This window comes from Vitis riparia, chromosome 19 (assembly GCF_004353265.1).
Source record: "Vitis riparia cultivar Riparia Gloire de Montpellier isolate 1030 chromosome 19, EGFV_Vit.rip_1.0, whole genome shotgun sequence".
NCBI lineage: Eukaryota > Viridiplantae > Streptophyta > Magnoliopsida > Vitales > Vitaceae > Vitis > Vitis riparia.
The window spans coordinates 11,309,391-11,335,790 of record NC_048449.1 but is presented as its reverse complement, the minus strand read 5'-3'; the positions used below and the strand labels follow the sequence as shown (position 1 = coordinate 11,335,790).

The window sequence follows — 26,400 nt, the reverse complement described above, 5'->3', positions numbered from 1 at the left end:
AATTTGAACTAAGAAAGACTATTCTAAAATAAAAGTTTTGATATTATTTGATAAGTAGAATTATGAAAGGTATTTGAAAAAAATGGAATTTGGAAAAGTTATTAAAATATCAACAAACAAAAAAAAAAAAAAAGTCAAGTGTCCATTGGGAACGTGTGCCAAAATGACCACACTTAGTGGTGGGCCCAAGGTGGAGAAAGACTTTTAAGTAAAATTCATGGGCTTGGAACATCATGACAGCCCAAAACAAACAAAAGAAAAGAATTACTACCCATGCAACGTGCCTGCAAGCATGCACTTTTCATCTGTGGCTCCACCAAATGTCCATGTATGTCATACAAGAAGATTACCCCAACTGAAATCATTCCACGTACTGCTAACACTCACAACCCACTCCATGTACTACTAGAGAGCACCACAAACCCATTTTTTTACATCACATACTGCCACCTCTCTTGAAGTCTTGCATGCTTGGGGCGTGCACTGGAATATTGAGCTTGCCATGCTTCTCACTCATAATCAAGTCTCCCTAAATATCATTTCCCAAAGGACGACGATCATATCGGAGTCGGATAATTTATCAAGCCCTTGAAGGGGGAGCAAAATGTGGACGAAATCTTAGATTTTTTTTTAGTGGTTTGGGCACGGTGTTCGGTGATGATTCTGGTTTATGAAGCAGTTGACTTTGGGGACAAGGTTGGAGCATCTCATGAGGATCTTTTGTGGGTCAAAGTCCCTGAGAAAGGAAAGGTTGTCGAACCAGTTGAGAGTGCCCAAGAGGTCGTAACCTTTGTTAACGAGAGTCCTGAGTTCGTGAGCTTCATTGTTGGAGGAATCGAGCTGGTATTTTCGTCCAAAAATAGAGCACATCATGTTGCTGAGTGAAGCCTATTCTAAGACATCTCAGACGCAGAAAGGCTCTGTGTTTTCTCCAAACATTGCCACCATTTCAGCGGTGATCTCCGCTCGCTGAGCATCCGAGGCTTTGATCTGTTTCGAGCAGAAGAGATGTGCGTCAACGATCCTCCGAAGGGTTCGCTAGTAAACTCCGTAGGCAGCGAACCTAATTGCTTTGTTGAACATCAGACTGTAAGTCGACTCCTTCATCGGACGATCAGCAAACATAGAGTTGTTCAGAATGTCTTTCACAACATCAGGATTGTTAGTAACGATAACCTGAGTCTTGCCCAAGCTGAAAGCTATAAGCCACTTGGCTCCATAGGCCTCCGCTACCGCAACAATCCGATGGTGGGCAAGGCTGGCCATAAGCTTCATACTCCTAAACATCGGAAAACCTCTCAGACCCGGTATCGGCTTACCCATGGAAGCCGGCGGAGAAGCTTTCTGCCACCTAGAATGCTCATTTCAAGCTAAAAGAGGGTTAGCTTCCAGCTTTCCTCTCCAAAACGCCTCTCCTTCCGTCTCAAGCTCACCTATGTTCTCTCTGAGGTATCTCCTTGATCTCGATTTCTTCGTCTCCCAACCCCCTTCCTTTTCAAAAGCCAAAAAAGAAAGAAAAAAAAAACCTCCCTAGCTTACTCCCCAAGCCAACGAAAAATATCTCTCTGCCACAACCTGTAACCTGCCACCTTTTTGCTCTGCCGTGCCCCCTTTCAAGCGACTGTGTCTCCTTCCTGCTCAAAAAACTCACCTATCAGTCCCATCTAGCTACCCCGCATAGCCCATTCTTAGGTTGATGAAGAAGTAGGGAAGAAGAAAAAAGACAAAGAAAAAGAAAAAAAAACAAAAGACATGCCTCCCATCTGAGGGAGTCTACACAATCATTTCTTCGTAAGATGATTTTATTATATTTTTTTTTCATAAATTACTTATAATTTTTATTGTTTTAGAAATCGTATCTTTAAAAGATAATTTTTGCTTACATATATATTTTTTTAAAGTTGCATATAATTTTTATTTTTTAGAAGTTGGTCTCTTCAATAGACAATTTAAACTCATAATTTTATTAAAAATTGCTTATAATTTTTATTTTTTTTGGAAATCATATTTTTATTTGCTTATAATCTTTTTTTAAGAAGTCATCTTTTAAAGAAATAATTTTTAATTAATTTTTTCAGAAGTTGCTTATTATTTTTATTTTTTAGAAATAATGACGATTTTTGTTTGTAATTTTTTTTAATTCAACTGATATTTTTATTAGAAATTATTTATAATTTATAATTTTTTTTAGAAATCATATCTTCATTTGCATATATAATTATTTTGAAGAAGTCTATTGAAGAGTCACTTAATTTAAAGTTTACGTGATAACTCCAACCGTGGCCCTCTGTTTACAAATTATGTAATTTTTAAGGGTATTTCATGTTCGAAATGGGCCTGACGCCATGTTGCGAATGGGCTAGAGACCCATTAAACCTAGGATTTTTTTTTTTATGTCAAATTATGAATCCCTCTCCCTCTGCAAAACCCAAATACTAGAAAAAGCAGAACGCAACAGTGAAATCGAGCGAAAATGGCGTCTTCATCTAGCAGTGGGCTCACATTCAAGCTCCATCCGCTGGTAATTGTTAACATATCGGATCACTACACGAGAGTGAAATCTCAGACTCAACCTCCTCATCTTAGTAGCAATGGAGGCGAGGGAGCTGCGGCGGCCGCATCGCCTCCGCCTCCTCCACCCAGGGTCTTCGGTTGCGTGATTGGGGTCCAGAGAGGACGCACTGTTGAGATCTTTAACAGTTTTGAACTTCTGTATGATCCATCTACTCATTCTCTCGACAGATCCTTCCTTGAGAAGAAGCAAGAGCTCTGTTAGTCTTTCTCTACCTCCCTTCCCCTACATATCTCTCAGTGTTTAGTCATGATTCAAGTTAGGGTTTTACTTGTTTGTTTGTTTGTTTTTTTTTTTTTTTTCATGTGGTTTAGGTTTTAGGGTTTGGTGAACTTTGAATGTTACGCTGAGTGATTCTCTTGATGTGGATTAGATAAGAAGGTCTTTCCGAACTTTTATATACTTGGATGGTACTCCACCGGAAGTGATGCCCAAGAATCAGATATGCATATTCATAAAGCTGTAAGTTCACATCATCGTTCATAGTTTTAAGATTAAACATGTTCCAAGTTTTTTTCTTTTTTTGGTTTAGATTATTAATGATAATAAATAAGATGATACTTGTGGTGGGAGGGATGTAGGCATGGACTTAACTGAAAGGGTGAATTTTGCAATCTGTGCTACTAAACGATTTGATAACCTTGGGGGAAGATGAGAGACAGACATAAGAGAATCTAGGTTCAGATGGGTGGAGACCAATGGGAATGATAAAATAAGTGTTTAGATGACTTGGGCGTGGTTCTGTTCAACCATGGCTTCTAATACAGTCTATTTCAAAAAGATCAGTATATTCAAAAGAGATTTGTTGATGTTTGGTAAAACATTTTTAGGACTGCTAGGATTGATAATTTTGAGAAATAGATGAATCAAATATTTTGTAAGTTTATAAAATTTATAAGGTTATAAATGTTTATGTAAAAAAAGTTCTTTTCAAATATACTAGCCTTCCACAGCTCTTAACTTTTACTAAAATTGGTTTTAAGTCATTTTTTTTTTTTTTTAACTCTAATGACTTCTTACAAGCAATCAAATACAGGATAAAAGAGATTTTACTGTCAAAAAGCTCTTGGAAACCTCGTAAGCACTGCACAAAATGGGGCCTTATTTCTTAACAACTTTTATGAGTAGTTAGAAAAATAGAGAGGGAAGTGATTTCACTAAATGGGCCCAAGAAGGGCATTAAGGTTATATTTGGTTTCCGGAAAATTTGAAGGAAAGAAAATAGAGAAGAAAAGTCAAAGGAAAATAAAAAATATTAAGTGTTTATGACCATGGTAAAGATGCGGCAGTCAATGTCAAATATAAATCATGTGAAATTGGGACAAGGGGAAGTTGTATGAAGTTTTTCATGCTAATATAATAATATGCTATCCATCGTCATTCTAAGTTACTGAGTTATTTAATGAAATTGTAACCATGGTGTATGATGTCTAATTGTTTTAGTGGTCTGCAAGTATGATAATCATGCTTTCAATAGTACTCTAATTAAGCAAGCTAGCAGGACGTTTGTTTGTGTACATGAAAATGTTCTTATATATTTATTTAATTTCTTATCTATGTATTTAATTTCAGATTTGATATGCACATGTTAGTGGTCTTTTCATATCCCTTATCAAAAAATAAAATCGCAACATAAAAATGAATTGATAGGGAACTAATATTCCCTTTTTCTTTAAAGGGATGCAAATGAGCCAAGGGTAGTTAAAGATTGCCCTATCAAAGCTTAAATTGATAAAACTGAATGATGTTGAGGCTTTATTTTTCCTCCGGGGGTTAGGATTTAGAGATGAGTATTTAAATATTGGGATTTTCTTTCTCTGCTTTTTTATTTTTTTTATTTTTTATGTTATTTTTGGTTATTTATTTATTTATTTATTTGGAGACGTGGATTTGAAATAGCAATTGATTTGTGAAAGGTTGTTACTCTTTTCAACTTAGTGTTGGCTTTTATTAGGGTTAGAGAATAGGTCTTATTCGATTTATTATGGGTTCGGGTGTATTGATGATGTTTTGTATGGGTGGTTTCATCCTATAAAAGGTTTTGAAGGAAGAGAGTTTTGGTAGGAGATGGGGACTATGAGGGGGTTATGGGATGATTTATGGTGTTTGGGGGGGATTTTGTTGCTGCACTAGAGGCATAATTGCTGAGGATTTATTCAAAAATGAGTTAGCTTTATTAGTTTATTGAGGATTTTTAATATGGTAGATATTCCTACATAATGGGGTATTTTATATAGTTTGGTGGTTTATTTGCGATCTACATTTTGCCATTTTGGTCTTAGAGGAGCATTTTTCTAATGTATCATTGAACATTTTGCCCGGAACAGTATCTGAACTTTCTCAAATTTTGCTTCATAGTTGTGGTTTGGGTCTTGGAATATGTTCTTTTAGGTTTGAAATATTGGGTTGGAGGATGATGGTTTGGGGAGTTAATCAAGCATTGGTGGGTAAATATGTTCTCTTCTGTTTGGGTTTTGTTGAGTGAGTTATTCTAAGTCTTTGAAGGAATATCTTAAAAAGTGGAATAAATAGGTCTTGATAATTTATATAAAGTAGAATTGTGTTTGAGAAATCAAGTTGTGAGGAGCTCTACTGCTTTGCACATTTTGAGGAAAATATTTGGTGAAAAAAAATTGAGAGCCCTATAGCTTAAGGAAGGTGATAGGGTGGCCAATACTAATAGTAGAAATCATATTGGCAAACTCAAGGTAGATGGTGTATGTTTGTTGGGGATCGGGACATATGGTGTTGGGATTTAAGATAAAGCTCTTGTTTTTGATAGCTTCTATACAATAGTTGGCAGCATAATTAGGAAAAGTTCAAAAGGAATAATTAATGCTTTCTCAGGAAGTCCCACTGTTCTAGGTCCTCTGCAAGATGTCTGGATGTTACCTTCTTAGTTTCAGTCCCAAAACAGGAGTTGAAGAATATTTAGGACTTTAGGCCAATTTTAGTATGATAATTGATTTTATTTTGATCAAAATTGTTATTAATAGACTAGAAAAAGTAGTGGAGAGGGTTGTGGCCAAACATGAAATGTGTCTATAGAGAGTAGTCTAATACTTGAATCTTGACACAATCTTAGTCACTAAAAAACTCAACTTGAAATTGAGGAGCTTTAAGGAAGGGTTAGTGTGTAAATGGTATATAAGAAAATGTATAAACATATTAACAACAATGTGTTGTCTTCTTTATATGGGATGGATTCTAGGTAAAAGTGGATATAGGAGGGCAAATTTTCTATATTCATGGAAAAACTTTCAATTTTAGTAAATATGGTATGATGCAATTCTTTCTCAGCTCTAACCCTATTAAAAAAAAAAAAAATCTTTCTTAGTTCTAGAGGATTGGGATAGGAAAGCTAGGGGGTTTATGATTTTGCAATTGTTGCCTAAGAAATGGAAACTATTAATCTGTGATGTAATTATTAGTTAGTTTAGGGTTTAATGGAGAGTTGCAAGGTGGAATTTGGGGGTTCAATGATTTGGAGCCTTGGAAATCCATTAGCAAGGATTGGGATTCTTTTACACAAAGTAGAACTTTCTTTGGTATTGGTAGTTGATGAGGGAGCATGGGCAATTGGTTATTGAAATCTAATGTCCATAAAAAGATTTTGTGATCGGGGATTGGAGGAGGTGGGGAGCTTTTGTTTTCCTTTTTTTTTTCTTAGTTTGTTGCTATGCCTTCTTCTTTTTCTTTTTCGTTCTTTATTTTTAATTAGAAACAAGAAGAATGGTATCTAAAAGGGAAGAATTTTACAAAGAAAAGTGTGAGACCTTTCAAAAAAGAAGGCTTACAAGCCTTGGATTAAAATTTCCCCTAATTTCATCGAAATTTCAGTTATTAGGTAGGCTTAAACAAAATATGCAAAGGATATTTGACTAAGTAGAAAAGTGTATATTTTTTGTTATTTTCTCGCAATTTCCCAATTTAATTGTTGATTTATTGGCATTTCATCTTGCCACTTTCCCCATTTTCCAACTCAATGGCCAATTTATCGACATTTTATCGTGCCACTCTCTAATTGATTGAGTTCCATGTCAGCTAGCTTTAAAAAATTGAAATGTGCGGGATGAGGGTGTGGGGTTTTGCTCCAACTTGGTCCCTCCCACATGATTTCGGTGGCCCTTGCCACTAGGGCAATATTACCCGTTTTTAGAGAGCAAAATAGAATGGCTTTTTCTTGTTTAGAGTATGAAAACTTAAGGGGCTTAAAGGCTCATGTCTCAGAGGGGGAGGTTTTCTATGCCTTGTCTTGCTTAAGTGGGTATAAAGCTCTGAGGCCGAATAGATTCATTATGGCTTTTTGGCAGCACTATCATGACTTTATAAAGTATGAGGTGATGAACTTCTTCAAAGAGTTCTTCGAGCAAAGCTCTTTTGTAATAAGCCTAAATGCTACATTCTTAGTTTTGATTCCAAAGAAAGGAGTTGAATACTTGAAAGTCTCCAAACCCATAAGCTTGGTAGGAGGGTTGTATAAGCTATTGAAGAGGGTCATAGGTGATGTTGTTCCAATTTTCAGCTTGCATTTGTGGAGGAGAGAAATTTTAGACATGACCTTTATTGCAAATGAGGTCATTGATTCAAGGTTAAAGAGTGCCATTCTTGGAGTCATTTGTAAACTTGACATAGAGGAGGCTTACAATCATGTTAATTGGAGTTTGCAACTAGCAGACATGGAAAAAATGAGCTTCGAGTAGAAAGTGGGTTGGATGGATGAAGTATTGAATGCCTTTGACCACCTTTTCGCTTGTAGTGAATGAGACTCCTACTGAAGTTCGAGGGGCCTAAGGCAAGGAGATTCCCTCTCACCTTATTTATTTATTTATGTTGGCTTAGGAGGCTTTCAATTACCTATTAATGAAGGCAAGGGAAGAGGGGTTGATGTGAACCTCAATCGACACGCTTTGAGACCCAACAAACAAGATCTTGCTGTAGTAATAGGCCCAACTGGAACATGCAGTAGATCCTTGAATGCTTGTTGGTTCTCATCAGGGGTTTATTTCAAGCTTCAAGGTGGGAAAGGATGGTTAAGGGGGAGTTGAGGTGACTTATCTTTTATATGTTAATGATAGTATCATTATTTATGTAGTTAGCGAAGTGTTGCTAATGTATCCAAATTGGACTATCATGTGGTTTGAGGTGATTTTTGAGTGGAAAGTCAATATGAAGAAGAGTGAGCTTATTCTAGTTGGGAGGATAGATAATGACAGAAACACCAAGTTTTTTCATAAAATGGCAAATGCTCATAGAAGGAGGAAGCAACTGAATAGAATAAAGGTGAATGAGAGGTGTTTTACTGAGGAGAGTGAAATCAAAGAGGAGGTTGGCAGAAACTTCCAAGAACTGTTGACAGACCCGGGTGATTGGAAGCCTAGTATTGAAGGGCTAAATTTTGAGAGGCTGGAAGAGAGGGAGGCAGAGAGGCTGGAGCAGCCATTTTCAGAGGAGGAGGTCTTTGAAGCGCTGAAAGGCTGTTGCGGTGAGAAAGCACCAGGGCCGGACGGCTTCTCAATGGCCTTTTGGCAGTTTGCTTGGGATTTTGTGAAGGTGGAGGTCTTGAATTTGTTCAGACAATTTCATGAGACGGGGAGATTTGTTAGAAGCATGAATGCAACCTTCTTAGTTTTGATTCCCAAGAAAGGGGGGGCTGAGGACTTAAAGGACTTTAGGCCAATAAGTTTGGTGGGAGGGCTTTACAAATGGTTAGCTAAGGTGTTGGCTAACAGGTTAAAAGGAGTGTTAGCTAAAGTGATATCTTTATCTCAAAATGCTTTTGTGGAGGGGCGGCAGATTATGGACGCAGTTCTGATCGCTAATGAGGCAATAGATTCCATCCTGAAAAATAATAGAGGGGCAATAATGTGCAAATTAGATATAGAGAAAGCTTATGACCATGTGGATTGGAAATTTTTGATAGCGGTAATGGGGAAAATGGGATTTGGAGGTAGGTGGTGTAATTGGATAAAATGGTGCTTATCCACTGTCAGATTTTCAGTTCTGGTGAATGGCAGTCCAACGGGTTTTTTCCAGAGCTCGAGGGGCATAAGGCAAGGAGACCCCCTCTCGCCTTATTTATTCGTAATAGTGATGGAGGCTTTTAGTTGTTTGATGAAAAGAGCAGTTGATGGTGGTTTTTTGACGCCTTGTTTGGTTCGGGGAAGAAGGGGCGAAGGGGTCCAAATTACACATTTGTTGTTTGCTGATGACACGTTGGTCTTTTGTGAAGCTAAAGAGGATCAGTTGACACACCTATGCTGGCTACTAATGTGGTTTGAGGCTTTGTCAGGGTTAAAAGTGAATATGGAAAAGAGTGAATTGATTCCAGTTGGTAGAGTTGAAAATGTGGGAGAGTTAGCTGATGAATTTGGTTATAAGGTGGGAAACTTACCATCCACCTACCTAGGAATGCCTTTAGGTGCTCCTTTTAAATCTAGTGGTGTTTGGGATGGAATAGAGGAAAGGTTCAAAAGGAGATTGGCTATGTGGAAGCGACAATACATTTCAAAAGGAGGAAGGATTACCTTAATTCGGAGTACTTTGTCCAACTTGCCAATCTATTTCATGTCCATCTTCCAAATTCCAAGGGCGGTTAGGATAAGACTGGAAAAGATACAAAGAGATTTTCTGTGGGGAGGAGGCGCTCTTGAGCAGAAACCTCACTTAGTAAGGTGGTCGATTGTGTGTGATGATAAAGGTAAAGGAGGTTTGGGGGTAAAGAGTCTTGGGTTGTTCAATAAGGCTCTCCTGGGAAAGTGGGCATGGCGTTTTGCTAACGAGAAAACGGCCTTATGGAATCAGGTGATTAGAAGGAAGTATGGGGAGGAGAAAGGAGGATGGAGATCTTGTGAGATTAGGGAGGCTTATGGGGTTGGTTTGTGGAAAGCTATAAATAAGGTGGGACAATTTGTAACCCTTTTTTTGGCTATGAGGTGGGGGATGGTAAGAATGTGAGGTTTTGGAAAGATAAGTGGTGTGGTACCAGCCCTTTAAGCGAGGCTTTCCCTTCTTTATTTTCCATAGCAACGTCAAAAGAGGCATGGGTAAATGAAGTGTGGACAGCCGAGGGGGATAGGAGGGGAAGTTGGACTCCTACTTTCAATAGGCCGTTTAATGATTGGGAATTGGAAGAAGTGGGAAGGTTACTTGGGTGTTTGGAAGGAAAGATGGTGAGGGTGGATGAGGAGGACAGGGTGAGATGGGTGGAATCAAAGGATGGAGTTTTTTCGGTAAAGTCCTTGTATAGGACAATGCAGCCGGTGTCGTCAGCTTGGTTTCCTTCAAAGATTATTTGGATGTCTTATGCTCAACCCAAGATAAGCTTCTTTGCGTGGGAGGCGTCGTGGGGTGGGGTAGAGTCCTAACTTTGGACCGTCTGCAAAAGAGGGGTTGGGCTTTGGCAAATAGGTGCTTTCTTTGCCAAAAGTGCGGGGAATCGATTGACCACCTCCTCCTTCATTGTGATAGAACAAGGGAGGTGTGGACCTTGCTCCTCTCTTTTTTTGGAGTCTCTTGGGTTTTTCCGCGTTCGGTTAAGGAAACTCTAATAGGTTGGAGGGGTTCCCTTATGGGCAAGAAGAGGAAGGTGACGTGGCTTTTGGGACCGTTATGCTTGTTTTGGGTCATTTGGAAGGCTAGAAATTCAATTGCTTTTGAGGACGGGGTGCTATCTATACAAAAGCTGAAAATTTCCTTTGTGTATTTGCTATGGTCGGAAACCAAAGTGTGGATAAAAGATGGTCCTTCGACCTTATTAGATTTTATAGATTGGGTGTGCATGTATTAAGGAAGAGAGTTTTTTGTGCTTTCATAGAGGGGTGGGTTCTTTTGTAAGGGGGTGAGTCGTTTTTTTCTATACTGTATCTATTTGAGTCGCTTCTTTAGCGTCTCTTTTTCAATACATATATCACTTACTGATCAAAAAAAAAAAAAAAAAAAAAAAATATTCCTATTGGGAAGGTAGATGATTTGGATGCATGTTATTATTAGTGATTCCAAGAAGGGTTAGCTTTATACTCGAGAAGATCTAAAGAGATTGCTTGTGGGGAGGCAAAGTTGTAGAGAAAAAAACTTCCGATGGTGGACGAGGCTACATTGTGCATGGCTAAGAAAAAGGGGGGTTTGGCATTAAGAATCTTTTTGTTCTTACTTATCAAAAAAAAAAAAAAAAACTTTTTGTTCTCAATATTGCTTTTTTCAATAAGTGGAGTTGGAGATCTGTCTTGGAAAGGGAGTCAATGTGGAAGTGAGTGATTGTTGAGAAGTTTAGGGAAGGAAGGGAAGGTTGGTGTTCTAGGTTGCTTAGGGAGGCTTGTTAAGTTGGATTATGCAAGAAAAGTGTGGTGTTCTTAAAAGCAAAGTTCACTTTACAATAGAAAATGGGAGGAGAGTAAAATTTTGGTTGGATAAGTAGTATTGTGACGCTTTGCTAAAAGTCTCTTTCGTTGCCCTATGTGCTAGTACTAGCTTAAAAGATTTGTGGGTGGCAAATATGTGGAAGCAGGATGGAGATGAGGGACGCTAGAGTCCTTACTTCTTAAAACAATTTCATGATTAGGAGTCAGAGGTGGTGGATGCCTTGTGAAAACTTCAAAAGCAAATAGTAAAATGGGGTATAAAGGATAGGATGGCTTGGTCGAACTCAAGGAGCGATAAGTTCTCAGTTAAAGCTTTCTACTCCTTTTTGGCGTTAAGGGGTTTAGAGGTTTTTGCATATTAAGTTATTTGGAACTCATGATTCTGGCAAGAGTGAGTTTTTTACATGGAAACAACATAGGGAAGGATATTGACATTAAACTAATTAAAAGGGAAAGGAGTGTCTTTAGGGAATAGATGTTATATGTGTAAAAGGGAAGACGAATCCATTAATCACATGCTTTTTCATTGCGCTTCAACAAGAATTTTGTGAAAATTGGTTTTTTTCTATGTTCAAGTTACAGTAGGTGATGCACTCTTCAATTAGGCCAATATTGCTAAAATGGAATAGGTTCTACCTAGTAAAGAGGCAAAAGAGAGCTTTGCTGGCTTCCCTTTTATCTCTTAAATTTTTTAATATATTTATACAAAAAATGAAATATTAAAACAAAAGTTCAGTGAATATAAATTAATTTTAATTATCTTATATAGAATCTACCATTTTTTTTTTTATTTTTTATCATTGAACACATCCAAACTAGATAGATCTATTCAATGTGTTTTCAAGTTCTACATATTATTGTTGAATCTGACAAATGTTATCAGACATATATTATTTTCTTCAATAAAAACAACTTAAATATGTGTGTTATTGTGTATTTTATCTTTTTTAAGGTTTTTCCCAACATTTTTTTTTATAAGTTTTGATCAATTTATGTCCCATTGCTCTCTCCAATATGTTCCAAAATTTTTGTAAAATCCACACACCAATATTTTTGTCAATTTCCAATATTTTAATCATTGTTCCACACTATACATCATGTTTACTAAGTTTAGATATTACAAGTGATACATAACATAGCAATCAAATTCTTTGAATTTTTTATTAGACTTGGTTGTAACTTTGCTTACTTTTAATAATTCTTGTATTTTTCCTACAGGATTTATGTTTCATCACTTCCAAATAAATTACTCTTGTTCAATAGAGAGCTAATTGAGAGTGCCATGCGATTTTTGTGACACTTAGGTTTCCTGTTTAGGGCTTTACAAAGCTATGATCCTTGAATTCACTTTATTGTTGGACCTTTGCTGGGTTTGAAATCTTGCTGGATATTGGTTGATTAAATATGGAACTTCCAACCTATTTGCCCTACAACCAGTTTTGAGAGACATTGAAAAGTCAGTTGGGAGAGCCTTAGATCGAGGTCAAGAGAGGTTGAGGTTGAGGATGAGGAAGAAAGGGTTCAAGAGAGGTCAAGGAGGTGAGAAACAGACTTGGAGAGATATCAAGAGGTTGAGGTCAAGGAAGGGTAGAAGTAAAGACTAAGAGAGAAAGAGATTCTTGTTTAGACCTACATATTCTCCTACTAGAACTAAGCTCTCTCTCTCTCTCTCTCTCCCCTCCCCTTCCCTCCTTCCCCTCCCTCCCTCCTGGAGATGCTTCTTTATTGGTCTCATTTTGTGTTTTTATTGTATGCTTCCCTTGTACTAGGATGGTTTGCTTCTTTGTGGGTCTTCCTCACGGGTTTATATTACAATTTTATTTTTTTAAAAAATGAAAATCTTGAAGTTTTTTTCTCTGCTAGACCTAAGAGTTCACTTGTTTGATTCTCTTTTACTTTTATTTCCTTTTTTATTTTGTGTGTTCTTTTTATATATTTCTGTATGCTACGTTCCACTTCCTTATTGGCTTTGTAACCTCCTTACATATCACAAAAGGAAAAAAAAGAAAAGAAAAAAAAAAAAAAACTATCTCAGAGGTTTTTAGGTGGCGTGAACATGTAATAGGTTCTTTGAGAGAAGCAGCTCTCTCCTGTCCTTCAACTATAAACATTTAACTTGAAGAGAAATGAAGTACCTTGAGAATCTGAGATCACTAAATATTCTTAGATTGTATAGAAGGCCACATCTTTGAAATATTTATATGGGGCACAATTACTGGGACTTTGGATTATAGAACCCATAACTGACCTAGAATTTATATTGGACAAAATAATTTGTCCAAACCTGGATTCTGCCTGTGTACTATGCCAGGAAACAAGTTCCAGTTGAATGAGGTCATTGTATGCAGGATGAATGAATCCCAGCTGATAAGCGTCTTCTGCCAGATCAGATGATATACCTTGCAAGTGGTAGTGTTTGGATGGCTGTATGCATGCCTATGTTCATTCATTTGTACCGCATATGATATGTGTCTGCTGTGAATCAACCACTTAGAGCTGTGTCAATTTTTATTGCTTTAGTGCTGACTTTCATGTATCTATAGTCCTAATATGGGATGGTTATGCTCCAATTTAGGAGGCCTTGCTAGCAATATGTTTTTCAATCACCATGCACCTAATTCTTTCATAGATTTTTTTTTTTTGAGATTAAGGTAAGAACTGTTCTCTACAGTTTATACTTTAAATACATGTGCATAGTCTTTTCTGTGTTGCTGTTTATCTTTAGCAATTAATCCCTTGTTCAGGTCCATAAGTTTTCATTTTTTCTTATCAAACCTTATTCTAGCGTGTGTTCAGTGGTTACACTGCCTTATTTTGAGTGTCTATATGGCCAATGATGTACTATTTTCCAAAACCATTATAACAAACGTCACTTTTGTAACAGTTGATGGATATTAATGAAAGCCCTGTCTATGTTCTTCTCAATCCGTCAATCAATCATGCACAAAAGGATCTCCCTGTGACTATCTATGAAAGTGGTATGTAACCCTTCATTTTTATCTTCTTCATTTAACTCCCTTATAAGTGATTCTGTAAAGTTGATCCTATATGTTTTGTTAAGTGAACCCCAAAATTCGGTTAGTGTAGGATAAGCTCAATGGTTTGAATTTCTTTGTTTGGTCAATTTTTGCACATATTGCTGCAGTTCACCTTATGATGAAAATGAGGTGTGCGAGTGCCTTTTTAAACCAGCTTGGTGTTGGTTTTCTGGAAAACCAGATGCTATGCCTCATATGGACCCATCATGGTCTGATTCCTCAAATTCTGACCTTTTTATGAACTTTACAATTGCAAGTTTGCCTTTCTTATTGAAGCCACTCCAATTTTATTTGTGTGAAGCAACTATGAAATCTGGTATTTGGTTGTTTATAGTCTTATCACTCATTGGCCGGAGCCTAAATCCAACATTATTTGACTTTGTGCATCAGCAAGTGTGATCATGTCCCACTTCAGCCTAGTGGAAATTTGCATCTTCAGTAAAAGCATGACATCTTAGATATCTTCTGTATAGTTTCCTTCTTGCATTATGAGTTCTTTTCTTACTGATGTCCTTGTTGTTCCTTTGGCCTATGGTATTGCAAATTTGTCCTTTAGTGGTGCTGGAGATACTCTGAGAAAGTATGATGAGAATGGTCTGCAGCAGGTGCTGGCCATTCTTGTCCTTTATATATCTTTAGAAGAATGGTTGTGCACACGTTTTGTGATCTTTTCCCCCCTAATATATTGTGTGGAGTATTTCACTTCATAACTAAGCCAAATCTGCATTTTGGTTGCTTTTAGCAAGATGTGTACTCAATATTTCATGGTACAAAACTTTATAGTGGTGATGTGGAGAGACTGACCTTTTTCCGATCAGTCTCTGGAGATGTTGTTTCACATTGTTCTGCATTAAGATCAAATGATCTGCTAGAGAAGTGAGCCATGGCTTCCTGAGTGAACCTTCTGTTGAAGGATGTGTTTTTGAGTTTTGGAGGCTACTAAGTTTTCCAGTCATTTTATACATGAGAATTATGTATTTCAGAGAGTCTCATGGCATCTTTTAGTAGTCTCACCTTTTTTTTCCTCCTTTATTTTTTTATTATTTTTTTGTAAAGAAAAATTTAACCTTTATTGCACTGAGGTGATGTGCTGACCTTCTGTACCTATGGGCATTAATTATTGCGATACAAGAGCTGCATGTCATAGATGGGATTCCACAGCTTATTTTTGTTCGTGCAAACTATACTATTGAGGTTCGACTTGCTCTTCTTTTTTTTTTTAATCATATTTCACCTATCACCAACTGGGTTAACTGAATTATTCTTTCTTGTTTCAAAGACGGTAGAAGCAGAAAGGATCTCAGTTGATCATGTTGCTCATCTTAAACCATCTGATGGAGGTTCTGCTGCAACTCAATGTGAGCCCTTATCTCCACCATCTTTTCTTGTCTCGTCTCTTACCATTTTTGCCAAAAATTATAAACTAGTTCTACACAAGTTTTTATCCTTTTCAATACATATTATGCATTTTTTTAAGAAAAAAAATCTTGTTAATGGCTTTACAACTGTGGCTATGTTTGTGCAGTGGCTGCCCACCTCACGGGGATACATAGTGCCATCAAGATGCTAAATAGCAGAATCCGTGTTCTTCATCATTATCTGCTTGCTATGCAAAAAGGTGTATGTCTTTTTTGTTTATTTAGAAATTTGAATTTGTTCAAAGTAGTGGAAGAGAGGATAGGATTTTCTCTAAGAAAAAGCATAGAGGAAAGAACTAAATCCTCGGGGGAGAGGGGAACCCAAAGGATACTGGTAAATCAAATATCAAAGGAGGCTGCAAACATTCCCAAGAACATCCTCCAAATTCACAGAAACTATTTTTGCCAGGTTTCAGACTCTTAGCAGGTTTAGGCACCAACTCAAAAGAAAAATATTTTCTGCTTCTTACAGAAGTTGGGACAGTCTGGAAGTTCCTCCCATCATTTTTAATAAACTTGAGGACAGGGGCTAGAAATCTGAATTTGTTCAAAGTAGTGGGAGAGAGGATGGGATTTTCCCTTAAAAGAAGGCACACAGGAAAGAACCAAATCCTCAGGGAAGAGGGGAACCTGAAGGATACCAGTAAACCAAATATCTAAGAGGCTCAAAACATTCCCAAGAATGTCCTCCAAATTCACAGAAACTAGTTTTTCCAGGTTTTGAATTTTAACAGGCTTAGACACCAACTCAAGAAAAATCTATTCTGCTTCTTACAGAAGTTGGGACAGTCTGGAAGTACCTCCACCTTCATTTTTAATAAACTTGATGATGATGGGAAACTATCTTCTTAATACATGCTAATTTAGCTTAGCATTGTATATTTTTGCTTTTGAAGCAAAATAAAATCCATTACTTGCTTGGGGGCAGTGTGGATTAAGAGGTCCTTACTGTATTTGTGTCTTTTGATGTAGGGGATATTCCTTGTGAAAATTCACTGCTGAGACAAGTATCAAGTCTTTTACGGAGATTGCCAGCCATTGAATCAGGGAAGTTTCAAGATGATTTTTTGATGGTAAGAGCATTTGATTTCTTTTTAAGCAAATCATTTCTTTCACCAACTTTGTAGTTTCCTTAGAAGTAGTTGAAAATTAATAGGATAAGAAAATGCCAGATAACTGCACTTGGTCCCTCATCTGTGCGCTTTTGCCTAATGATTTTTCATTTGTCTTTCATATCTTTATATGAATTGGGAAATATTTAATTAGGTCTTGTAGTGGTGGAACTGTTATCGCTGTCCTATGATCGGTTTCATTCCTCCCCTTCTTTTTTGCAGGAATACAATGATACACTATTGATTAGTTACCTTGCCATGTTCACCAATTGCTCAAGGTATATGCTATCTCTGTGCTCTTCACCAGGCATCTACGTTTTGTACCTATTTCTTTATATTGACCAAGAAAGAAGTTAGTTAATAAAACAAAAGGGAAAAAAAAAAACGTTATACTATACTAGGGCTGGCATTCATTTTGGTTAAAGCACAGGATGTTGTGGTCATAATGAATTCTATACTGATATTGTGCTCAGAATCTTTCCTGCATGATGCAGTGCAGGTAGTTTGTAGATCAATTTGTTCAAGTTATATAATAGCCATATGCATTTGAGAAAGAAGTGAAAAAAGCTGTTTCGGTCTGTTAGGTTAACATCGTGCATGTTATCAAAAGTTTCTTTTAGAAAGTAATTGAGATGCCCCTTTCCTAATCATAAAAAAGATGCCGAAACCTCTAATGTCATGTAACTTTGTTGGGTATTTTCTTAGTCCTTACCCAATTCAAGCATCGAGTTTGAGTAATAAATACTTTAGATCCAGTTGGGTTCAGTTTGGATTCTACATAATACATCTACTTCCCTAAAAGGCTTTGTTGATGTCAATGGCAAGCATGTGGCATTTGTATCAGAGAGACATGGGGAAAAACAACAAACAATGGTGTAGATGGAGATTAAATTATTATTTTTACTTGATGTCACAGGGTTTAACCTCCAAGCATGTTTTGACATTAGTTTTTGGCTCTTCTCTTTTAGTACAATGAATGAGCTGGTCGACAAATTCAACACAGCATATGACAGGCACAGTCGAAGGGGTGGACGAACTGCTTTTATCTGAAAGTAAGTGCTTTTTATCTGAAAACTGCTTACTTTTTAGCTGGCAGTAGCGCTTGCCGGAGAACACTGTGGTGGCATCAACTCTTCTTTTTTTTTGTGCATAGCACATAGGAATTTAGGAATTATATGATCTGGACCTGAATGACTGAGAAAAAAAAAAAAAAATAGAAATCTAAAGTCCTTTATTTTTTCCCCTTTAATGGTTTGTGTTTGGCATATTCCCCTTTCATATTATTCAAAAATTTCTTGTAGAGGAAAGATAAGATTTAAACGGTCATGCTCTACAAGCTACTAGCATTTCCACTGTCCATTGTACTAATGCTACACGGTGCAATTTTTATCTGAAGGCAACTTGCCATGAGATGGTTCATAGCTACAGAAACTCCCCCAGGCACTGAAGAAGCTGGAAAGCACAAGAGGATGGTTAACTCTTGTTGCTCATCAGCCTTTGGTTTCTTAAACATCATATACCTTAACACCCTCGATTGCGATTCTCCCCACTATTAAGGAAAATCCCTGTCCCGCTTGACCCTGGAGACTGCCATAGCATATATGTATATATAATTTTTTCATTAATAATCACTTAATTAATAATTAGATGTTATTGTAGTGTAAATAAACATGTTTTTCGAATGTGAAAGAAAAAAATAAAATGAAATGTTTTAAAATTATAGGCACATTTTGTAAAGATGTAGAGCTTACTGGTACACCTTTAATTAGAGTTTTATTGTAAACTTTCCTTCCATTTAAATAATATAGTGATTATACATTTTTGGACTTTATTTTCTTATAATAATAAAATTACATGATTTTATTTTATTTTATTTTATAACCTATAATCTTTCATGGCTAAGTCCTTAGGACTTTTCATTGAGATTCAAACCTAGGATGTTGATTGTCTCATAATAACCATTATCAGGTCAATTTAAGGTATTATTAATGATAGAATTTGAACCCAAGATCATGTGTCACTTATTGAAATTACACTTCTCAATGTTTGTCCTAATTAACCTGTCTAACATGATGGGAAAATTATACGAAATTCTATTTTTTTCACTTATTTTAATTTAAATTTATACACTTATAGATCAAAAATTTAAAATTTTAATTAATTCATTAATAAATATCACAGGAACATGTGATATTTAAAAAAAAAACATTTTTTAAAGATAATTTATATTTGTATTTACTTAAATAAGGCACACAACCACATTATTTACACATTCATCTAATTATTTCAATTATACCTAAAATAATATTTCATTACCAGAAACATTACAATTGATACGCTAACTTCTTACATTTCATATTTTCTCCTCTCTCCTTATGTTTCTCATTCTCAATGAATCTCTTTGGTATAAGTATATTTATGCTATGTTTGGTTTACCAAATATGATATGATATACATATCTCATTAAATAGGAAATGTATATTTTAACATATGATTTCTAGTATATTAATATTATTTTACTATATATTTCATAAAATATTTTTTTAAATTCTTTTTTAACTACAAATTTAATTTTATAATAAAAAAGTTATTTTGTAAAATAAGTAACATAATAAAAAATAAGTCAATAAAAAAAAAAAAATCTATGGTGTGATCGAATCTCATATTTAGTTGAATATACGATATGATAAATAATAAGATAACTTATCTTATCTTACTAACAATTTAAAATAGAATAAACTATAATATCTGCTTTCTTATTTTATCTCATGCTATGTTGAGCGAACTAAGCATAGTCTCACAGATCAACCATTGATATATAGTTTGATTGTTTCTTTTTTATAATGATGAAATTTAAGAAATTTTAATTTTTTAGCAACTTAATTAATAAATATTAGTGGTTATGGCAGGTACCTATAACGTATTAAAACATTTTAAAATAAAAAATAGAAAATTAAAGGACTATGACCTATAAAATCATGAGGAGTCTTAATGATAACCATTTCGAAATAATTGATTTAAATAAATTTTCTTTAGTAGTTATTCCTTTCAGAAGTAACTTATTATTCTTCTCAAATATTAAGAAGGAAATGTATTTTAAAGTTTTTCCTTCTCTAATAATAACATTATGTGAAATTCTATTTTTCATTATTTTTTTAAGCTTAGTTAGTAAAAATTGAGAAGCCATCAACCACATTGTTTCTCTTCTATATAGAATTATAATTTTTAGAATTTATATTAAATTCATTAACAAATTTATTAATTTTTCAAAGTAATTTGGGATTCAAAATACAACATAGTCACCGTTAAAATTTCAAAAACTAAAACTAGTCATAAATAATTATGTTGTATTTTTTCCTCCACACAAAACTATAAATTTATGAATTCTACAACTAGATAAAAGAACTTATTAATGAGTCTTGTAATTTTAAAGAAAATTTGAAACAAAAAAAAAAGTATATTTGAATATTTTTATGGACCCCGCATTTCGCTTGATGCGTTCCTACTCGATGGCGAAACTCGCTTTTTAATTTATTCAATGAAAATATGATTTTTAGAAAAGACTTGGAATCGTCACTTATTTTTGTTTTATTTTTTTTAAAGAAAAACAAAATAAGAAAAAAAACCTAAGTGTGACTCCTTAGGTGTAGATTCAAAACCACCAAGAGAATTCATCATGTGACTCAAACAATCCTGATAAGGAGATAATAAAAAAAGGACGGTCCATTTGTTGATTGAGGTGTTGAACCTTTGCCATTTGATGAAAACCCAGTACCATTTGGATCAGACCGAGATGAAAGCATCCTTGATGCATTCTCCCCATCCTCTTCCTTACAATTTCTAATTGGATTCTTAGCTAAAGGCTTCGCCTTCCCTATTCTTCCTTTTTCTTTCTTAATCTCAAAATGGCAGCCTAGTGATGAAAACAAATCAATAGCAGCCCGGTGATAAATAAAAAATCAGCAGCAGCCCAGTGATCCCTTCTCAATGGTGCTCCCCTCTTCTCTTATTTCCTCTTTCTCTCTCTCTTAATCTCAAAATAGCAGCCTAGTGATGAAAAAAATCAGCAGCAGCCCGGTGATCCTTTCTCAATGGTGCTCTCCTCTTCTCTTCTTTCCTCTCTCTTTCTTAATCTCAAAACGACAGCCTAGTAATGAAAAAAAATCAGCAGCAACCTGGTGATCCTGAAAAATTAGCAGCAGCTCGATGATCCCTTCTCAATGGTGCTCCCCTCTCCTCTTCTTTCCTATCTCTTTCTTAATCTGTTCTTTGTCACTTTCTTTTCTTCTCTGTAGCCCCGGTGATGTAAAAAAAATGGTAGAAAAGATTTTCTTCTCCTCCTCCCATCACCTTCCAATTTTCCTTTTTCCTTTTTGCCTTTCCTTTTTTTTTTTTTTCTTTTTTAATCTCTTATCAATCCCCTCATTCAACTTCTCTCTCCAGCCACAGTAATGGAAGGAACAACAACCACCTCTGTTTCTTTCCTTTCTTTCTTTTTAATCTTTTTTTTTCTCAATCACTTCTTCTTGAATACAACCTTCATCCCGTCCACATACACAATAAACCTCTCATTTTCACATTCCATGCAACTTTGTAACTTACCATTTCAAGTGGGCCCTCTTTCCTCTTTTTTAGTTTTTTTCAAACACACAATAAATCTCTCATTTTCACATTCCATGCAGCTTTGTAACTTACCATTTCAAGTGGGCCCTCTTTCCTCTTTTTTTTTTTTTTTTTTTTTTTTTTTTTTAAACATGGACTAAATATCTCTCTAATCACAACTCCAAGTTTCCTTTCCTAAAGAATCCAAACTCTCCATTGATAAATCTCCCTGCAAAATTCCAAAGTTAATAGGTTAAAAATAAAATAAAAAACGTGTTTTAGAAAATGAGTAAAATTTATTGGATTGACAAAAATAATATATATATATATATATATATATATATATATATATATATATATATATATATATATATATATATATATATATATATATTGTACAATTATTAGATTAACTAAAAATATTTGATGAAATTATTAGATTGAAGTAAATAAAAGTATTTTACGAAATTATTTGATTGAATAAAAGTATTTTATGAAATGATAAAAAAATACACAAAGTAATATACAAAATGGCTAAATAGATAATAATAATAAAAAGGAAAGTCATGCGAACCATGCAGAAACGTGAGCCATGAAACCATGCAACCATGCATTCATGCAAAAAAAAAAAAAAATCTAAATGGGCCTAGGATGCCTAAATGGACCTAAGGTGTCTAAATGGCCCTAGGGTACCTAAATGGACCTAAGGTGGTGCCAAGAGTATCTAAGTGAGCCTAAGTTTAAATTAAGGCTGCCAAGGGTAACAACGGGGTTAGATCCCTCAACCAAAGTCCCTAAGATGGCTTCGAAAATATAAACTAGACGAGTAGTAATGGGCTACCAGGGAATTGCTGTAAAATATGGAACAAATACCTAATAGGAAATGTGCTAGTAAGACAAAATGGAAGGTCTACAAATATGCCCCTCTTTTATAGAGATCATGAGTGTAGAGAATGTGAGTAAAAATACGAATAATGAGTGGAACGAAGTCAACTATACCGAAGAACTAAAAGAAAAAAACCAAAGATTTTGTTCTAACACATGACGAGAGTAAGCTCGAAACACGGGGCTGTAATCACAAAAATGGAACAACTCTATGTTGAGAGCTTTGAGCTCTAAATGGAAAAGAAATGACTTTGGGTCATAAATGAAAAAATGACTCTAGGTCAAGAGCTCTGGGCTCAACATGGAAAAGAAATAACTTTGGGTCATGAATGAAAAACGACTTTGTTTCGAGAGCTCTGGGCTCTAAATGGAAAAGAAAAGACTCTGGGTCATAAATGAAAAAAAAAATCGACTTTGGGTCGAGAGCTCTGGGCTCTAAATGGAAAAGAAATGACTCAGAATGCCTATGAAAATAATGGTGGCTCTAAACGCATATGAAAATGATAGCTTTGAATGCCTATGAAAATGATGTCTCTGAACGCCCATGAAAATGGTGGTGGCTCTGAACGCTTATGAAAATGATGGCTCTGAATGCCTATGAAAATGGTGGCTTTGAACGCCTATGAAAATGGTGGCTCTGAACGCCTATGAAAATGGTGGCTATGAATGCCTATGAAAATGGTGGCTCTGAACGCCTATGAAAATGATGGCTCTGAACGCCTATGAAAATGGTGGTTGTGAACGCCTATGAAAATGGTGATGGCTATGAACACCTATGAAAATGGTGGCTGTGAACGCCTATGAAAATGGTGGCTGTGAACGCCTATGAAAATGATGGCTCTGAACGCCTACGAAAATGGTGGCTTTTAATGCCTAGGAAAATGGTGATGACTTTGAATGCCTATGAAAATGGTGGCTTTGAACTCCTATGAAAATAGTGGCTTTGAACGCCTATGAAAAGGATGGCTCTGAATGCCTATGAGAATGTTGGCTCTGAACGCTTATGAAAATGGTGGCTTTGAACACCTATGAAAATGGCGACTATAAATGCCTATGAAAATGGTGGCTTTGAACGTCTATGAAAATCATGATGACTCTGAACGCCTATGAAAATGGTGGCTCTGAATGTCTATAAAAATGGTGGCTCTAAACACCTATGAAAATGGTGGCTCTGAACACCTATGAAAATGATGATGGCTTTAAACGCCTCTAAAAATGGTGGTGGTTCTGAACGCTTATGAAAAAGGTGGCTCTAAATGCCTATGAAAATTATTGCTGTGAACGCTTATGAAAAATGGTGGCTTTGAACGCCTATGAAAATGGTGGCTCTGAACGCCTATGAAAATGGTGGCTCTGAACACCTATGAAAATGGTGGCTTTGAACGCCCATGAAAATGGTGGCTTTGAACGCCTATGAAGATGATGGCTCTGAACGCCTATGAAAATGGTGGCTCTAAACGCCCAAGAAAATGATGGCTCTGAATGCCAAACTGAAGATATGATGGTGGCTCTGAATGCCAAGCCGCGAGGGAATGATGAAGGAAAAAAAAGCCTCAGTGTGGTGTGTCATCACAAATCTTGATCCACTGAAAAGGTCTAAAAAAGACTCCATAAGTCTCAAAAGATGCTCCGTCGATGAGTCAGAATGTTCAAATCAACTATAAAATAAAGTCTCACAACCCATCTGACTAAATCATGAGGCTTGACAAAGTGTCATAATAATCCGGATATCTCTAACTTGAGATACCCTGTTAGAGGAATCTGTCATCATCTAAACGGAATGATCCACTGGCGGGTCTCAAGAAAAATGGTCCACTGGGGCAATTGTCACTGCCCCAACATAACGATCTACTGAAGAATCATAGGTAATGAGACGGTCAAAACCCAAAGGTCAGGCTCCTCTGAAGGCTCATCTCGACATAAATCATCAATATTGTAACCAGTAATGCGAATAAATATCCCTCGACTGAATAAAGAAAACAGTAATAGCTTCGTGAGAAGACAATCATCTCCACAATAGAGAAGGGGAATATGCCCCAGTATAGCAACTAGTACATCTGGTCTGTCCTAATGATTCGAGAATAACTCAATGGGAATGTATAAGAGATCTGACATGTGCTCCAGTGAAATGATTATATCGGAGTCTATGCACTCGAGACAACTCCATCAAAGAATCATGACAATATCATAAAGTATGATACTGATTGAATGACTCAAGAAAGACTCCATTAGGGAATCATCGTGAAATAAAAACAGATCATGAACTCGACATGTATCTTATAAATAAGGATGATCATGTAAAACAACGGAGATCTACAAATCTTAACCGAAAGGGAAATATGCCCCAGTATGACATCAGATGTGTGATAGGTCGAAAAAAATCAGATGACACCCAATCATCCATCACCAAGTGCGTAATCCTAGTCATTCATGTCCATAGGTGAATCAGGCAAACATCAGAGAGATGTTTCCCAGAAGAAGAAGCATGGGGACATCTAAATATCAAAAAGTATGGGCCTGATTGAATGGCCTAAAAGAGGCTCCACTAGGGGATCATGATAAGATAACAAACAAGTCATCGTCTCAATGTGTATCTCGTAAGTGGAGATGATCATGCAACTCCATGAAGATCTAAAAATCTCAACTGAAAGAGAAATATGCCAGTATGGCATCAGATGTATGGTAGATAAAAAAAATCAGACAATATCGGATCATCCATCATCAAATATGCAATCCCACTCATCCATATCCACAACTGAATCGGGTTCAAACATAGAGAAATGTCTCCCAAAAGAAGAAGCATGAGAACATCTAAATATAAAAAAATGTGGGCTTGACTGAATGGCCCAAAAGAGGCTCCACTAGGGGATGATGGTAAGATAACACATAGGTCATCATCTCGGTGTGTATCTCGTAAGTGGAGATGATCATGCAACTCCATGAAGATCTATAAATCTCAACCGAAAAGAAATATGCCCTAGTATGGCATAAGATGTATGGTAGATCCAAAAAAATCAGACAACATCGGATCATCCATCATAAAATATGCAATATTAATCATCCATATCCACAATTGAATCAAGTCCAAACATCAAAAGGTGTCTCCTAGAAGAAGAAGCATGGTGATATCTAAATATCAAAAAGTGTGGGCTTGACTGAATGACCCAAAAGAGGCTTCATTAAGGGATCATGATAAGATAACAAGTAGGTCATTGTCTTGATGTGTATCTCGTAAGTGGAGATGATCATGCAACTCCATGAAGATTTATAAATCTCAACCGAAAAGGAAATATTCCCCAGTATGGCATCAAATGTATGGTAGGTAAAAATAAATAAATCAGACAACATCGGATCATTCATCATCAAATATGCAATCCTAATCATCCATATCAACAACTAAATCAAGTTCAAACATCAAAAGGTGTCTCCCGGAAGAAGAAGCATGATGATATCTAAATCTCAAACACTTGTCCAAGTAGGGGTTGTCGAAGACGACATTTAATCTCATGGCCTTAGGGTGGTTTTAAGACACGGGACATAACATAGGTCAAGGTGATAAGGTAAAAGAAATGAAGAAAAACTAGGCTCAAATACCCAATGATCAAACCCATACCCTGGTGTACAAGATGTAATGCATAGAAAAATCTCATGAGTCGTGGACCTAAAAGTAACCAAAGGAAATGTATATGGAGAAATAAGAGAAAGGATAAGTGGTCAAACCATCCATGAAACATGTGAATGATGTGAAGAAGGTATCAAATCAGAAATGTGTATCAATATGTAGGAAATGGATAAAAGGTGGAACAAAGATTTGGAAAAAGGTGATGACACACAAGAGAAGGCAATGAGAAAGTGGAATGAATGATGATCAACGCATATTAGTGCAACAAAGGAAAGTCATATCACCAATGATAAAATGGTGGATAAGACAATGATTCGGAGACCTTAGTAAAACATCACTCATCTCTCATACCTAATACATATCAACCATGATCCAAGAAGCATAGGATCTCATAGGACTCTCACATGAACCCTCGACACTCTAAATGCATAAAAAGAGTGGCTCAAGGAGGGAAAACCCATATAAAATCTCACAAGAATCCACAATGACAAATATACCCAATAAACAAACCTAAAAAGGTGACATAAGTGCTCAATGGAATGGGGTACCATACACAAACATATCATTGCTCTTTTTATTTTATTATTTGGTTTTTTTTTGTTTTTTGTTTTTGTTTTGTTTTGTTTTGTTTTTTTTTTTAGTGTGCATGCTCTGATCATCAATAAATCAAACTCCAATGGGAAAGAAGTAAGGAATGAACAAACTCTCTCAAATCACTGATGAATACATGAACCCCATCCCATGAGACAACCTCTCAAACTAAAATCCTCGAATCAATGCCAAATGATGGG

The 26,400-nt window shown here is 36.0% G+C and overlaps 1 protein-coding gene and 1 pseudogene across 1 annotated transcript; one reads left to right on the top strand and one right to left on the bottom strand.

Annotated features, from left to right (window-relative positions):
* Positions 1-519: 519 nt before the first annotated feature.
* LOC117908192 lies at positions 520-1,664 on the bottom strand (annotated as a pseudogene).
* Positions 1,665-2,412: 748 nt separating this feature from the next.
* On the top strand, positions 2,413-17,910 carry LOC117909195 (COP9 signalosome complex subunit 6a-like). The gene is made up of 9 exons (XM_034823117.1): positions 2,413-2,771; positions 2,946-3,034; positions 13,817-13,910; positions 15,103-15,164; positions 15,250-15,328; positions 15,496-15,588; positions 16,361-16,461; positions 16,723-16,778; positions 17,469-17,910. The coding sequence occupies exons 1-9, from the start codon at positions 2,474-2,476 to the stop codon at positions 17,548-17,550; spliced, it is 954 nt and encodes a 317-aa protein (XP_034679008.1). The 5' UTR covers positions 2,413-2,473; the 3' UTR covers positions 17,551-17,910.
* The last annotated feature ends 8,490 nt before the right edge of the window (positions 17,911-26,400 follow it).

Excerpts from the sequence above, each read along its gene's own strand:
- LOC117909195 (XM_034823117.1), top strand. The coding sequence starts at position 2,474 with ATGGCGTCTTCATCTAGCAGTGGGCTCACATTCAAGCTCCATCCGCTG. Across the intron at positions 3,035-13,816 it reads ATATGCATATTCATAAAGCT|TTGATGGATATTAATGAAAG; the intron begins GTAAGTTCACAT and ends CTTTTGTAACAG. Across the intron at positions 16,462-16,722 it reads TTCAAGATGATTTTTTGATG|GAATACAATGATACACTATT; the intron begins GTAAGAGCATTT and ends TCTTTTTTGCAG.